We start from the raw sequence: 16,988 nt of genomic DNA on the forward strand, positions 1-16,988 counted from the left end.
TTAATTGTACATATTTTTTATTGATAAAATAACAAATTTAGCCCTCAAAATTTATATATTCTATCAATTTAGTCTTGATTCAACAAATTTAACCCACAATATTTACACATTCTCTCAACGATCACACAAAATACATAAATTTCAAGCACTAAATTTGTTATTTATACCAATCAAAATTATGTACAATTGACAAATAAGTTAGATTAGGGACTAATTCAAAAGTAAAGGGACTAATTTTGATATGTACATTAGATTTGGGATGGAAAAAAATTAGTAAAAGAACCTATCAGATCCCTCTCAATTTTGCTATCGAGTAAATTGGCCCCTTTCAAAAAAATTAAACCAATTTAATCACTATTAATTTCGAATATGAACAACTAAGGCCAATTAGTAACAACATTAATATTTTTTTTATTAATTGTACATATTTTTTATTGATAAATAACAAATTTAGCCGTCAAAATTTATATATTCTATTAATTTAGTCCTGATTTAACAAATTTAACCCACAATATTTACACAAAATACATAAAAATTATTATTTATACCAATCAAAATTATGTACAATTGACAAATAAACATAAATGTTATGATTAATTGTCTTTAGTTGTTCATTTTCGAAATTGACAACTTTTTTTATATTGAGTTTCGGGATGAATTTAATTGTAAAACTAACTGAGCCCCATGATAATTATCGGAACACCTTATATATATAATGAATTTATAATATATGATGACAACAAAATGTATTAATATTTACTCCGGCATAATTATATCTAGAAAACAATTAATAGTATCATTAAAATAAGCTTGCATAAATCTTTCTTACTGGGATTTCTAAGCTTAATACAATCATTGATGGTTGAGTATGTAAATCACTTAAAGCTTAGAACTTGCATTTCCCATATCATCAAATACAATCATAACTTTTCCCATTGCTTTTCTATCTTTGATTGCTGAGAATGCAAGGTTGGCCTGTCATACACAAGTAATCCATAAGCTTTTGATATTTCGACCCCAAAGTAGAATACTCGAAACTACGCCTCTTGGAACACTAGTAAATGCATATTTTCTTGGTGATGTTTGGTTCAAAATAATTTCGAGAAATCATCACGATCTATGTTACTCAGACTCTTCATTTTTGTTGAAGTATTTGTGTCCCATAATGATACCGTGTTGGGCACAAATTAGTGTATGATACTCGCACCTGAATCCGAGTAACTTAGATTAGGACACTGGAAACAACATAATTCCATCTGCCCCAAAAATGAACACAAATGAATGATACTTCACTTGGATCAGGATGTAACTCTAATGTGATAAATAGTACTTGGTTGGTCCCAAGGCTCTAAGTTAGTCACTACGTGCAACTCAGCTAGTGTCAGCTTCTTTCACCAAAGAACGAAAGAATAATTCATAAAGGAGGAAAAGGAGAAGACCGGTGGGAGCCCCTCACCTCTGATAGACTGTAAGTATGAGAAACGTGAACGGTAATCAAGCCCTTTTCCATCCAGGAGAATAAGTCCCGGACCGAATCCTCAAGCATAGCCGGTTGATGTATTATATAGCTACCCCAATAGAACCCATGGACTGTCCAATTCTGCAGAAGAATAAGATAGACGCTTGAGCAGGCTATTCAAGACAAGCAACAATTGATGAGTTCCTGGATTGTACAACTATCTCGTTTAACACATTTGCCACCGAGATCTGCTGCATTAAAGCTATAGACTCATTGCTGGTACTCGCGTCTGAATAAGTATCAGACACAGGTAAACATTTAAGAAAACAGGTGACATGCCTTGCCTAAACATTAGCAGACCTATCTTCCTCGTTACTATACCATTCCGTAATAAAGGTACCACATTGGACCAAAAAGTAACACATTAGAAAAAAGTGTCAAACCTGGGTACCAAATATTAAGCATTTGGAATATGATGCATCAATTTGAGAAAGAAGAGAAAAGGTGAAGTACCTTAACAAGAATGATATTAGTTGGGATGATAGGAATTTCACCACTGGCGAATCCAATGACAAGAATCTGAGCACCCCAATTCAAGAGCTTCATAGTTTCTTTAGCAAGGTTGCCACCAACAGGATCATAGAGAACGTCAACCCCTTTGAGGTTCCTTGACTTGAGGAACTCCTTTACACTTGCGGTTACATTTTGATTCATCAAGTCTACCACATGATCAACACCCAAGGACTTTAACAACTGCACCTTCTCAGCTCCCCTGAAAAAAATATGCAGTTTTGATATACCCTTGGCCTATAAATCCGCAAGGCTCCCAGCCAAGCCGAAGCACATTAACTTGAGCGATAGCATGCTCCTCCGTCAATAACCTCTATGCCATTGGGTTAGGGATCAAGTCAAACCACGTGCAAACTCTTCAGTTTGCCATGGTTCTGCTTACTCAAGCACTACAAAATATTTATGGGGGTCCTATCTCTCAACAGATACCAATGAAGCTAATAATCTAAGGGAGAAAAAAAGAGAAAAAGGCACCTGGCAACAGCAATGACAACTGCACCGCAAATCTTGCCAATTTGAACAGCAGCAAGGCCAACGCCTCCTGCAGCACCAAGAACCAGCAATACCTGCAATAGTTGCTATCTCCTTTAGCAGTAAAACCCAGAATTCTTTTTCAAGTTACAGTTACATTATAGCCTCAATCAAAATCAATCATTACAAGCACTGAACTATCTCTTTCAACAATAAATCCCATGACTTCTTTAAGTTATAACATATCTATAGTTTCAATCAAAATCATTACAAGCATTGAACTAATTAACTCAATAACTAACTAACCAAAAGCAAGAAAAAGGGGGACATGCCTGAGAAGATGTCAAGTTAGCCCTATGAACAAGAGTTAAATGCGAGGTCACAAAGGCAATAGGGAGTCCAGCAGCAGCCACCAGATCACACCCTTTCGGCACTTCAAACCTAATCAGCAATCAACATTAATTAACCATTTTCTTTTTCAAATTAGAAATGAAGCCGAGAAGGGCCGAGACTGACAGTTGGGATTGGTCTTGGACGATGAAGGTGGCATAGGAGCCTACAGGGGAAAAGGCACAGACGTAGTCTCCAACCTTGAACTTGCTGACGGAAGGGCCAACAGCATTAACAATGCCGGCATAATCAGAGCCTGGGATGAAAGGCAAGGGATGCTTCTCCTGGTACTTGCCTTGTATCTGAAGGTAAGTACCGTAGTTCAAGCTGGTGGCCTTAACTTTGATTCTCACTGCTGTGGGTGAGTCCAACTCGGGGATTGGATGGTTCCTGCTTAACTCAATAGGCGACTCAAATGAGGATGTTGGATCACCCAATCTCTTGCACAACAGAGCTTCCATTTTTTCTTTTTTCTGTTTATTACAGGTATTTTGGTTCCTACAAAGACTCTGACAACAGGGTTGAAAAAAAGGGGAAATATTTTATGAACACAATGAAGTAAATAAAATACTCCAAAAGTATCTCCACTGAATCCAATTAGTATCTATCTCATCGCCATCAACCTCGGTATATCAGGAATTGTGCCAATGCAAAAAAAATTGTTGATAGTACCATAACAGTCCTTGTACTACACCTTAGACTACATTTTACTCTCTCTATTGAAAAATAATGGCAAATTAATCCCTATATACTTAAATAAATAAGCAAAATGGTTATTAATAATCTACGAACAAAAAAAAAAAAAATTGGAGTGGCATGCTTGTCTTGATGAATATGAGATGGACAGTGGTTCATGGATGGTAAGCTGATTTTTTTCATGATAAAGATTTTAAGGATGAAATTAAAATTATTTGTAAGTTATGAGGGTTAAAATTTTAAAATTATTACTAAATTGATATAATATGTAAAAGTTTAGGGCTAAATTTTTTATTATACAGATTTTTAACCACCACGTCACCCTTCCTTTAGAGGTTTAATGGCTAAATCTCGAATAATTGGGTGACTAAATTAAAAAAATGATAATTGAGTGATAAAAAAAGAAAAGAGGCAATAATTGGGTTGTTTACCCAGATATTTTCTTATACCAAAATTATATGAAAATATTTATATATATACTAGGGTTTATATTCGAAACATGTGGTAATTATTATCAATAATGTCATCTTCAATATTTGAACTCCTGAAAATACAATAATCACACTATTGCACTCAACGCTTGTTGATAATGTTATCTAATAGAATCATTTTACTTCTTCGTATATGTAAAAGACTAATCTATCTATTTTTCAATAAAAGGACTAAAATGTGATTTGTAATATAATGTAGGGATTGCTATGTACTTTTGTCGAAATTGTTCAATATTGTTATAATTTTACTGCTAGAATGGGTGATGAAATGTGTATTATTAGAGGAATGATCGTGAGTTTAGATAGCTCGTTCGACTGGAATTGAATAATAATTTTCATGTTTTTATCCGACTTGGCTTGATTCAAATTTTGGAACCAGCCTGCTAGATGATTATATGGTTTTTTTTAATGAAGAAGATAAGGGTTGTTTAAGGATTGAATATAGTTTCTTTCTTTAAAAAAAGTATTCTTCTTTCTCTCTAGGAAGTCCCTATGCTGCTCTCTTGTTTTACAATCTCAAGGTGGAGAGCATCAATGCCGGCATTAGTCGATTCTTCCAGAAAGGGCTCTGTTCCTCTGTTGCTCAAATTTTTGATATCTTGGCACTTTTGTTACCTCAAACACCTCTATTTCACTCGCTCTATTGGACCTGTTGTTGGTTTCTCCATTGCTGCACTGGAGGTTAGCCAGTGACCCACCCTACCATCACTCGGATCTCCAAGCAAAGATCTTGAGTGGTTGAGTCCTCGGGGTTTTAAGCCTTAGTTCTTGATTTGGTGGTGGTCAATTCCTTGGCTGTGGAACAACTGACGCCATCCCCTTGCAACCATGAGCTTCTCTTGATGCCGAACTCCAGCCATTTTTTTATTGGGTGAAGACTAAGCTTCGGAATAATAATTTTTGTGGTCTAAGTTTGGGTTAAACTTGAATCTTGTGGGGGCTTCACCCTTCCCAGCAGCTAGGAGTGTGGTTGTTTGGGGGGCTTGTTTTCCCTCCTATTTTCATTCAAGCATTTTTTAACAGCATTTATGGAGACGTTAGATATACTGAACAAGAACATATGATATACGCAATTTTTCAAGTTCTTTTTCTTCCTCTAATGTCATATGAACTTACATTTTCTTTTGTACCAAACAGATCTATAAAGGATTATAAACATTAAAGCTTAGATCTTACAGTTCCCAAATCATCAAATACAATCATAACTTTCCCAATTGCTTTTCCATCTTTAATTGCAGAGAATGCAAGGTTGGCCTGTCATAGACAAGGAATCAATAAGCTTAGATATATCAACCAGAAGTAGAAAACTCGAAACTATGCCTACAACAGTGAAATTTTCAGATTATCTACTAACTTGGAAAGAAAAAGGATAAAATCAATCGAATAAATCAATTAATCCCTTGTAAGTACCCATCATGAGATTAAGCTATGAGCCTATGACAAACTACAAGCTTTCATCATGGAGCACAAGTAAATTATGAAAGTTCCGGGAAATCATCAGGACCTATGTTGCTCGGACTGTTCATTCTTTTTTAAGAACTCATATCGGACACTTATGTCTAAACTCATGGATACGGAGATATAACCTCCAAGGATCCTCCAAATATATGGACAAACTTAGAAAAATCTAACCATATCTGTTTAGGATACTAACACTCGAGTCCGAGTAATATATATCTGGATGGTTGAAACAAAACCGATCCATCTGCCCCAAAATGAACAACCCAAATGATGCTACTTCACTTGGATCAAGATGTATATCTAATGTGATGAATGGTACTTTAGTTGGTCCCAAGGCTCTAGTCACTACATGCAACTCTAAGCATTGGTTAAACCGGCTTTCAGCAGAGCTACTCGGATTGTATCAGCATTCGGATTTAAGACATCAATTTCATACTTCCTCTATTATCATATCTGTAGTTTTCCTTTAAACAAAAGAATAATTCATAAAGGAGGAAAAGGGGAAGACTGGTGAGAGCCCCTTACCTTGGATAGGCTGTAAGTATGAGAAATGTGAACGGTAATCAAGCCCTTTTCCATCCATGAGATTAACTCCCGGACTGAATCCTCGAGCACAGCCGGTTGATGTATTCTATAGCTACCCCAATAGAACCCATGGACAATCCAATTCTGAGAAGAATGAGATACATGCTTGAAAATGCTATTGAAGACGAGCAACAACAAGAAGTGCGTGTATCGTACAACTAATTCATTTAACAGGTTTACCACCGAGATCTGCCGCATTAAAGCTATATTTACCATAAACTGGTAAGGGTAGCATAGTTTGGCATGTGATGGATCGATTTGAGAAAAAAAGAGAAAAGGTGAAGTACCTTAACAAGAATGATATTAGCTGGGATGACAGGGATTTCACCACTGGCGAATCCAATGACTAGAATCTGAGCACCCCAATTCAAAAGCTTCCTAGTTTCTTTAGCAAGGTTGCCACCAACAGGATCATAGAGAACATCAACCCCTTTGAGGTTCCTTGACTTGAGGAACTCCTTTATACTCGCGGTTACATATTGATTCATCAAGTCTACCACATGATCGACACCCAAGGACTTTAAAAGCTGCACCTTTTCATCTCCCCTGAAAAAAAAATTGTAGGATTGATGTACCCCTCTTCATGTAAACTCGTAGGGTTTTAGGCAAAACTAAAGCACATTAGCTCATAGGTCAAGGGTCAAGTCAGATCATATGCAAACTGTTTGGCTTGCCATGGTTTTGTCTACTCAAACACTATCAGAATCCCTACCTCTATGAACCTATCTGAACCGAAGACAATATCTAATATGTAAAAGGCGTGACCCCTTGTCAGATAGCAACACTTGAGTCTTGACATGAAAGAAAAAGTTCAATGCTACTAATAATCTAACACAGAAAGAAAGAAAAAAGAGGCACCTTGCAACAGCAATGACAACTGCGCCGCAAATCTTGCCGATCTGAACAGCAGCAAGGCCAACGCCTCCAGCGGCACCAAGAACCAGCAATACCTGCTATCTCCTTTAGCAGTAAAACTCAGAATATCCTCCAATCAAAATCTATCATTATAACTACGAAATAACTCAACTCAATAACTAACTAAGCAATGAAAATGCATACATGAATTCTCGAATTTAGGTGCTCAACGTCTTATGGCCTCAGTCTTGCAGCACAAGCAAAGTCTCATTCATAGGGAAAGCAAAATTAAATTTGTTAAGGGGAGGTAGACTCTTTTTGGAAAAATCTTCGAATAGTCGTTTATCGGGAATTGATGAAATTACTCAAGTATTGGTATTGTTGTCGGTTGAGGTTTTGTTTCTCAAATCCACGAAGAGCTCCAGTGCCCTGAGAGACTAATGAGGTTGCTCTCACTCTATGAACCTAGAGGAGTATATGAGGTGGACCAAGATGAAAAACTTTCAATTCAGTCCTCTTATAAATAGAGAAACTATAAATTAATATATCGTAAAATTGCATTTTAACTCCTCAAAAACAAAAAAAAAATTTCAATTCAGTCCTCTCCTAAATAAAAAAAATTATAAATTAAAATATAGTAAAATTATACTTTTAACTCTCCTAAAAATGAAAATTTAAAAATGATTAAATTATAAATTAATACATAATAAACTTATATTTTGATTTATAAAAAATTATAATTAAATTCCGAACATGCTAAATATTTCTGTATTCGCCCCTCAGTGAGACAAAACCTCATCTGAAAACAATATTGACCCGGTGAGGGATTCATCGGCTCCTAAAGTATCACACTTCAAACCTTTCTTACGGAATTCAATGAAAGGAAGTAAAAAATGGGGGGCATGCCTGAGAAGAAGTCAAGTTAGCCCTATAAACAAGGGCTAAATGCGGAGCCCCAAAGGCAACAGGAAGATTTAGTGGCGGAAGGGCCAACGGCATCGACAGTGCCGGCATAATCGGAGCCTGGGATGAAAGGCAAGGGATGCTTCTCCTGGTATTTGCCTAGTATCTTAAGGTAAGTAGCGAAGGTCAAGCTGGTGGCTTTAATTTTGATTTTTACTGCTGTGGATGAGTCCAACTTGGGGATCGATGGTTCTGGGTTAACTCACTTGGTGGCTCAGATGAGGATGTTGGATCACCCAATCTCTTGCACAACAGAGCTTCCATGTATGTACTTGAAAATGGACTCAACTTTTCTTATTAATTTCAATTATTGCACGGTAAAAAATTAGAGTAATTATTGAGTTTTACTTCAATATCATCGATATTATTGTCAGTCCGCGAAACTTATTATCCATTGACTATAAGCAACTCTATGCATAGTATAAAGAAAAATAATGGATATTAAATAAAAAGGACACAGTGACTGGTAGTTGTGTTCTATTCTGGTTGGTGTTATCAATTATTAGACATCGACGGGTGTTGTTTCGGATTTGGTTCCAGTTTTTTCAGACCCTACAGTTCAGACAACAACAATGGTCGACATGGCTTTCATCTCTTGAATCTTTATAAAAAAATTGGCTTTAAATTGAATTGAAGAACTCAGAATTATTAGTGTAGCAGCAATGGTGTTTCGGTACCAGTTTCAACAGATGCCAAATGGAATCGCCATTAACAGAAACACCCGAAGTCGTCAACCATATAAAGTTTTTTCCCATCCCAGTTCCGGTCACCGGAATCTAACTCTAGCGACCACCGTCCCCCATGCTTTTTCTCTTTCCGGCTCCGGCGCCGGTGCACAATACTCTTCAGCAGGTACGGTTTCTATCCTTTGTTTTCCTGTTTTTTGCCTTAAAACATGTTGTGATGATACACAGAGAGTGGTTTGGGATTGTTTAAGACAGTTGAGAGGATTTTATCACCGTATTAATTTATATTCTTACAATTTCTAAAAGGGTTCTAAAGCTATTTTACTAATTTTGAGTTGTCAATAACCATGTAACACAAACCAAACGAGTTGTTTTTAATAAATGAGCTTCTCTGATTAAAGTGGTTGATTTGACGAGATAAGCAGTTCTTTTGTATCACATACAAAGTGTTTATCTTGGTTTGAATTCCTATACTAATGTCTCGAAACATACCGTTACATATTCGTAGGCGAATTAGTGGATACCGGAAGGAACGAGAGAAAGAAGAGAATTGCAGGCGTTGATCAAGATGAGTTGTTGGATCCAAAACAGTTAGCTGATCCAGACAGTTGCTTTTGTGAGTTTCAAGGGGTCGAAATTCATCACAAGCTATATGAACCGGAGTCACGTTCTTCGGATAACTCCTTATATGGCCAACACGAGGCTCAAACACCATCGTTGGAGCTCGGTCTTCCTATGATTCTTCTACATGGTTTTGGAGCTTCTGTTTTCTCGTGGAACAAAGTTATGAAGCGTTTGGCAAGCCTCACAGGCTCCAAAGTTCTCGCCTTTGATAGACCGGCGTTCGGCTTAACTTCGAGACACAACACTTTCGAGACTCAATCTAGTGATGCAATACCTTTGAATCCTTACTCCATGGCATTTTCGGTGTTGGCTACCTTATACTTCATCGATTTCTTGGCTGCTCAAAAGGCAATTCTGGTGGGGTATGTATCGTTCTTGTTCGATTGTTTCTGTTTTTCAGTTTGACTTTCATGAACACTAATAGCCTTCGGCATACCAGGCATTCTGCTGGTTCTCTTGTAGCAGTTGAGGCATATTTTGAAGCTCCCGAACGTATTGCTGCTTTGATACTCGTTGCCCCGGCAATATTAGCTCCCCGTGCTATTCCTAAGGTTGTTGACACTAAAGGAGACGGATCGGACTCGAACGATCAAGGGAAGCCGCAGTTCAAACTTTTCAAAATTTTGCACAAGTTCATCAAATATGTCACACAATCGATAATACAAATGATGAAACGGATGGTGGATATGCTCAATTCTCTTTATAAGAAAGCACTTTTGTCTGTTCTTCGATCTGCCTTCGCTGTAATGCTGGTATTATGCACCATGCTCGAATCACTTACAGGCTTTTGCCTAATGGAAGTGCAATGAAGCTTACTATATATATTTTCTTTCTAGGTAAGGATGATAATCAAAAAATTCGGTGTAGCTGCTGTAAGGACTGCATGGTATGATTCTAAACAAGTCGATGAACACATCATAGATGGCTATACGAAGGTGATTTATTCTTTATCCCGGGTAGATGGAATGAATGCTTAGATGATTGGTATTATTATTTGCTGTTACGGTCGTCGAATCGTAGCAGTTAAATCTCGATTTTTGTTTATACAGCCATTGAGAACTAAGGGTTGGGATAAAGCTCTTGTAGAATTCACTGCAGCAATGCTTGTGAAAGGCGAGTCTGAAACGAAGCCACCGTTGTCAAAACGACTGCACGAAATCTCCTGCCCTGGTAATATTACTCAAAACCATAAACTCATATACTACTAATTGTTTCTGTAGTTCGACACAAATGTCCGAATATTACCGGTTTCACTCTTTTACTATCTGAATGAAACATAGTTCTGATTGTTACGGGAAACGCCGATCGAATAGTTCCTTCTTGGAATGCCGAGAGACTTTCACGAGCCATTCCTCATTCAAAGCTCGAAGTAATTAAGAATTGCGGTCACTTGCCTCACGAGGAAAAGGTTGACGAGTTCGTTAGAGTGGTCGAGAAGTTTCTGCAACGAGCTTTTGGTGGTTTAGAGGAACCATCTCTACAAGCAGTAACCTGAAATCTGTATTAGGAAAACATCATGTCTCTTAGAATTAGACATTATTTTGTTCTTGTTATAGAATAACATCGTGTATGTAGATGCTGAACATTTTGTAAACAATGGCGGATGGCCATTGAATGAATTCTCTTAACAGTATCATTGTAAAACATAGTAATGGAGGGAAGTATTGTCCCCTCCCCATGGATGCCTAAAATAAACTCGAAAAATGAATGATAGGCACTGGCAATAACATCCGGTACATTCGCACTCAGATATAATTTACTTTGTAAAACAATGATATTTTAATTACAAATATAGTTTATATTTACAATTTGGCCTTTCTTATTTTATTTTGGTTAAATTTTGTAATTAGTCCTTGTGTTTTGTAAAAATTATGGATTTAACCCGTATTCTTTTATTTGGTCATTTTTAATATTTTTACTTTCCAATTTTTAAAATTTCATTCCTCATTCCAACTTTTAAATTCATTAAGTAAACTTCTGTTATTTTTAAAATTTGAAGTCTCAAATATCATATGTGTAATGTTATGTTTACTTATTATTTTTCGCATATTATTCACTAAAAATCTAGTTAACGGATTAACCACCATCATTTCCATCAAGACTAACATTTGAAAATTCAAAAAGTATAGGGACTTAGAATGATCCAGTTGGAGAAAATAGACTAAATCTATAATTGTACTCATAGTACAAGATTAGTAATTTAATTTAACCAAATAGATTTAATTGCTATTGTTTGGATCAAGTTTAAAATTTTAGAATTTGAAAAGTATAAAAATTAAAAGTGACCGATTCAATAAGTATAGGGGTTAAAATAGATCAAATAAAAGTACACAGACTAAATCTACAACTTTTGCAAAGTATGGAGGCTAATAACAAAATTTTGGACTAAAATTAAAATAATTTTTTTTAAAACAATATGTTTATTAATTAAAAATTAAAAAAAACTTAAAACAACATGAAATAAAAATTACAAAGTCAGTCGGAGATCAATTAAGGATTATTTAAAAGTTTAGTTATTAATTAATCGAATTAACCAAAATTAATAATTAATAATACAAATTATGTGTAGTTTTAATTCAGTTAATTCAGATAATTCAGTCAAATGAACATTATCAATTTATTTTTTTATACGTTTTATACTTATTTTAACAAAAATAAAAAAAATTCCGCTTAACCGTAAAATAATTAAAAATTTTAATTAATACTAATTCAGTTCGGTTTATATGTAATTGTCTCAGCCACCTCACGTAGATTACTCTGGCAAGGCTTCTCTTCTACATCATTAAGCATAAAAAGAGATGTTAAAATAATTATATGAAGAAAAATGAAAGAGAGAAAAATTAATACAAAGTTAAAATATAATAATAAATTTATCTTAAGATGAAGCAAAATAAAATATAAAAAAAAGTAAAACTTTTTTTCAAACAAAATTTGAAATTTTAATTTACACATTAACCCATGTAAAAAATGGCTTAAATCTAATATAAAACTCTATACAGCGGCAGTATATTTGAATATAAATATGATTAATTTATTTAGTTTATTCATTTCCAATTCGAAAATTGAAAAGGAGATCGAAACGGTATGCTAACGGGAATCTGAGATAGAAAGGAGAAGATAAGAAGAAAAATTACATCTTTACCTTCCGGTACGCACTACATAATCGCTTGCTGTACATAATAGTACTAAGCAAGCCCTAGATTTGGAGGTTTTAGGCGGTGGAGGCGGCGGCGGTGGCTGTTAATTTTGATGGGTGCTCAACTGGCAGCACCACCACCACCAGCGACTATTGGGTGTTTGCTGAATTAGGGTTTTTTGTGTAGACCTTACTTAGATTCGAAGGAGAGAACCACAAAAAAAGGGAAAGATATGGATGGTGGGCGGAGATTAGCGGTTAGCCCAAGGCCTTGTAGCGGACGGAGAATAGTCGCATCGAAGAAAAGAGGGAGAGCGGATGGGTTTGTTAACAGCGTCAAGAAGCTTCAACGAAGAGAAATTTGTTCAAAGCGACACCGTGCTTTCTCCATCACCGACGCCCAGGAGCGTTTCCGTAACATCCGCTTGCAGGTTCTTTCTTTTTTACTTATTTAACCTAACCTTGTTACTTAAGTCCTTTTGCTATTGCACAATTTTAGCAATTTAAGTTTGATTCTCTGTGTTCTATTTATTTGAAATTAGGTTTTCGAATATAAGATCTCAGTTGAGGTTTTCATGCTCCGAAAGAAATGACCATTTTAATTGTGGTAGGAATAAAGGGAGTAAATCCTTTGCATCATTAGTGTTCAAATTGTTTTAATAAACATAATCTCTGTTTAATAGTGTACGCTCTAATCACAGTCATAGATTTGGTTTATACTAGATGGCTAGATTGGAACGCTACCCTTTCGATTTACCTTATTATTCCTACAAGCCTGAACCAATTTCGTTGTTTTTGAAATTTTGATGCTTTTTATATTTATGGCTGTTTAAGTTTTTAATATGATTAAAATCAAAAGAAAAAGGCTTCAAACCTAGGAATTTTTGTGTCAAAGGTTCCTGATGTCGATTTTAAAATTACCTTGAATGATAAAGCTGAATTGAGGAATTTAAGTAATATAAGCTTGAATACTTAACTTAGATGTTTCGTTTCTATTTGATGCTATTTAAACTGGTTCTTCTTTGGTTGAACAGTGATCTTTGTATTTATTTCGATATTAAGTAGGAAAGCATAAAAGGGCATTTCTTTCCTTTGTTTTGCTCGAAGTCTATCAAGAAAAAGGATTAATTTCAAAGTCAATGGATGATCTGTTACTTGTGTAGTCATGGGGTAGATCTTTGCAGTGCTGTTCTTGTTGAGCTTGCTTAATAAATTCCTGTTGCTGATATGTTGCATATGTATATATAGGAGGAATATGATACTCATGATCCGAAAGGACATTGTTCGATGGTATTACCATTTCTGAGGAAGAGGTCAAAGATTATAGAGATTGTGGCTGCACGAGACATTGTCTTTGCTCTTGCTCAATCGGGTGTTTGTGCAGCATTTAGCCGAGGTGGGAACTGTGCTGTACACTTCTAAACTTGTTTTGGATGGTCTCTTTTCTTTTGCATCAAGAATTAAATTTGAGATCTTTTTATTTATTGTTGTTGGTTGCAGAGACTAATCAAAGAATATGCTTCCTAAATGTCACTGCTGATGAAGTTATACGGAGCTTGTTTTATAATAAAAACAATGACTCACTTATCACAGTCTCAGTTTATGCTTCTGACAATTTCAGCTCCTTGAAATGTAGAAGCACAAGGATCGAGTATGTCTATCTTTTTTAACCTCTTACAAAACCCTTGTCTTATCCTGATTTTATCTAAAAAGAGAAAAAGGGTGAAATTCCTGCATTTGGGGATGTTTTCTTTCTGAAACAATACTTCTGATTCCTCGACAGATACATACGGAGAGGTCAACCTGATGCTGGCTTTGCTCTTTTTGAATCTGAGTCATTGAAGTGGCCAGGTTTTGTTGAGTTTGATGATGTAAATGGGAAGGTACTCACATATTCTGCACAGGATAGGTAAGTACTCACCTATTGAATGTTCTTTTAGGCTAAAATATAACTGGATCTTTAACTAGATTCCTGAGTTTGATACATACTGTTTTTTATTTTTATCAGCATATACAAGGTGTTTGACCTAAAGAATTATACAATGTTATACTCCATATCAGATAGAAATGTTCAAGAGATTAAGATCAGGTAATGCTCCTTTCATGATGGTTATATGCTTTGATTGTGCCGTTTTGCTTTGATAGTGTCACTTTATGTAATTGACTTTATTTCCTTTGTTTATTTTTGACAGCCCAGGGATTATGTTATTGATTTTCACTAAAGTTGGCGGCCATGTTCCTCTTAAGATTCTTTCAATAGAGGATGGTACTGTTCTTAAATCTTTTAGTCATCTTCTTCACCGGAATAAGAAAGTGGATTTCATCGAACAGTTCAATGAAAAGCTTCTTGTGAAGCAGGAAAATGAAAACCTCCAGATTCTCGATGTAAGTATCTTTTGTAACCATTCCAAAAATAGAAAAGCTCGAAAGCAAAAAAATCTAAACTGCAATCATGCAGGTACGCAATGCTGAGCTAACAGAAGTTAGCAAAAATGAATTCATGACCCCATCAGCATTTATATTTCTGTATGAAAACCAGTTATTCCTTACATTTAGAAATCGGACAGTGGCCGTGTGGAACTTCCGTGGAGAACTTGTAACTTCATTTGAAGATCACCTTTTATGGCATCCTGACTGCAACACCAATAATATATACATCACAAGTGATCAAGATCTTATTATCTCTTACTGCAAGGCTGATTCTGATGATCCATTGTCTGAAGGAAATGGTTCGTATTTTTTTAAATTTGTTTCACCATTATGCGTGCATACAATGAATTTGTTTGACACTCCTCGTGTGACAGGCTCCATTAATATCAGCAATATATTGACCGGGAAATGTCTCGCGAAAATACGAGCAAGCAACAGTTTCCCAGTTGAAGAACAATGCAGCTGCAGTGACAAATGTGGTTGCAGTTCAAAAACGCAGAGCAACGCGTCGAGAATTAGAAGCAGGGTCGCAGAAGCATTGGAAGATATAACTGCACTTTTCTATGACGAAGAACGCAACGAGATATATACGGGTAATAGGTACGGTCTAGTTCATGTGTGGTCTAACTAAGGGTTTGATTTTGGTTAGGATGTTATGTAATATTAGTTGAGTGGTTTGTGAATTGGGGCATTGTGATTGTCATGGAACTGTACCATTATTAACTATTATTGTATCGAAAATTCATTTAGTTTCTGCTCTAAATGATATTATTATTAGGCTTTATTCACAATTTGGTCCTCTAACTATACCAATTTTCCCAATTTGGTACCTCAGCTTTTTTTTTTGGTCCCATTTTGGTATCTAAACTATCATTCCATTAGATATTTTAGTCCAAAATATCAGGTATATATATTTAATGTTTGAAATTTACTCTATTGTCAACCCCTATATCTGGCAAAAGCTTTTGTTTATCACTGCGGCCCTTGAAGCACAAATTTGCCAGTACTTTATTCAAATTCTACTATTAAATTAGTTCTTCAGTAGAAAAGGTAATACTGCCTAATATGTTACAAGGATGAGTGGTGTTAAGTTGAATGTAGGTTTCGAGTTTCTATGGCAAACTGTACTGTTTATATGTACATTCTCAAAGATTGGCTGGTATGCAAGATGGGGACATAAACCAGGTGCTGGTGTTTGTTTTTTAATACAAACGACCGCAGCTTCACTTGTTATAGTCATCTTGGGAATTCACCTTTTTCTCCGCCTCTTTCTTCACGTTGTGAGAGAACGTGCGGAGGTAGGAGAGAGAGTTAAAAAATTGTTCTATTTTAATTTAATTTAATTTTTTTTTTCAAAATTGTTAGCTCAATTGATTAACCAAAATAGTCAAGAGGGTGGTTTAGCCTCGGTTGCCTATTCCACTAAGGTAGCTTTTCACGATCAGGATTTTTTCAAATTTACTAATTTGATAAATCTTTGACAATAAGATTTAACCTAACAACTCTTTTAAGATTTCTATTCAATTTTTAAGACACAAACGTTGGAAAATATAATAAATGCTCACAAGTATTTGTAAGAAAAGGATGAAAAATTTAAGCACAAATGGTTGGAAATAGATTTTTTTTTTAATGTTTGATCTCTTATAATCTCTCTTGTTGTTGTAAAAGCTTTGAAAGCTGGTATTTATAGCATCTCATTGATTTTCGGCCCTTGGGAATGTTTGAAAATGAATTGAGTCGTTGGAGGTGTAAAAATTAGAGTATTATGATTCTTACAACAAAATGTATCGATACATTTGAAGGAGTATCGATACTTTGGACATTTAATGCCTAAATTCAGTTACTGCTAAGTCTATTTTTAATAATTTGACAAATAACGTAAATTTAAGAACTAAAAAAAATTTAAACAGATGACTAAAATAACTTATTTTTTTTAAGTCAAAGGGCCAAATAAATCAATCTACCAATAAATATTATACAACTTATTTTCCATGTTTATATATGAATTGATTTATTTCAAATAAATTTATTCAACTCACGAATCAAATTTCCTTTCATTCGAATGAATTTAACAAAATTCAACTCAATACAACTTGATTGGATGACGTAAATGCACTCAGTTGTGGTGTGAGTTGAACTCGACTTGAGTGTGATGGAAGAACAAGAATGCA

At 35.3% G+C, this 16,988-nt stretch overlaps 4 protein-coding genes across 6 annotated transcripts; 2 read left to right on the plus strand and 2 right to left on the minus strand.

The window, feature by feature from the left end:
- Positions 1–879: 879 nt before the first annotated feature.
- Positions 880–3,403, minus strand: LOC107919464 (quinone oxidoreductase-like protein 2 homolog). Its single transcript, XM_041109849.1, has 6 exons — positions 3,017–3,403; positions 2,833–2,941; positions 2,504–2,595; positions 1,973–2,231; positions 1,457–1,600; positions 880–975 (listed from the first exon to the last, which is right to left on the minus strand). The coding sequence occupies exons 1-6, from the start codon at positions 3,349–3,351 to the stop codon at positions 880–882; spliced, it is 1,035 nt and encodes a 344-aa protein (XP_040965783.1). The 5' UTR covers positions 3,352–3,403.
- Positions 3,404–5,150: 1,747 nt separating this feature from the next.
- LOC107920045 (quinone oxidoreductase-like protein 2 homolog) lies at positions 5,151–8,205 on the minus strand. The gene is given in 7 exon segments (XM_041109851.1): positions 5,151–5,331; positions 6,064–6,207; positions 6,411–6,669; positions 6,982–7,073; positions 7,885–7,951; positions 7,953–8,127; positions 8,130–8,205. Coding segments are annotated over 7 exon segments (909 nt in total). The 3' UTR covers positions 5,151–5,235.
- Positions 8,020–10,999, plus strand: LOC107920044 (uncharacterized hydrolase YugF). Of its 2 annotated transcripts, XM_041109850.1 has the most exons (7): positions 8,020–8,205; positions 8,482–8,793; positions 9,136–9,613; positions 9,691–10,003; positions 10,088–10,186; positions 10,301–10,421; positions 10,532–10,999. In XM_041109850.1, the coding sequence occupies exons 2-7, from the start codon at positions 8,604–8,606 to the stop codon at positions 10,744–10,746; spliced, it is 1,416 nt and encodes a 471-aa protein (XP_040965784.1). In that variant the 5' UTR covers positions 8,020–8,205; positions 8,482–8,603; the 3' UTR covers positions 10,747–10,999. The 2 variants fall into 2 exon arrangements, with proteins under 2 accessions (XP_040965784.1, XP_016705030.2); XM_016849541.2 differs by lacking the exon at positions 8,020–8,205 and having other exon boundaries at positions 8,299–8,793.
- A 1,260-nt stretch (positions 11,000–12,259) lies between these two features.
- On the plus strand, positions 12,260–15,608 carry LOC121225520 (uncharacterized). Of its 2 annotated transcripts, XM_041109853.1 has the most exons (8): positions 12,260–12,818; positions 13,636–13,783; positions 13,888–14,038; positions 14,171–14,296; positions 14,396–14,476; positions 14,580–14,772; positions 14,846–15,116; positions 15,192–15,608. In XM_041109853.1, the coding sequence occupies exons 1-8, from the start codon at positions 12,621–12,623 to the stop codon at positions 15,446–15,448; spliced, it is 1,425 nt and encodes a 474-aa protein (XP_040965787.1). In that variant the 5' UTR covers positions 12,260–12,620; the 3' UTR covers positions 15,449–15,608. The 2 variants fall into 2 exon arrangements, with proteins under 2 accessions (XP_040965787.1, XP_040965786.1); XM_041109852.1 differs by having other exon boundaries at positions 12,269–12,818; positions 14,846–15,608.
- Positions 15,609–16,988: the final 1,380 nt, after the last annotated feature.

This window comes from Gossypium hirsutum, chromosome D13 (assembly GCF_007990345.1).
Source record: "Gossypium hirsutum isolate 1008001.06 chromosome D13, Gossypium_hirsutum_v2.1, whole genome shotgun sequence".
NCBI lineage: Eukaryota > Viridiplantae > Streptophyta > Magnoliopsida > Malvales > Malvaceae > Gossypium > Gossypium hirsutum.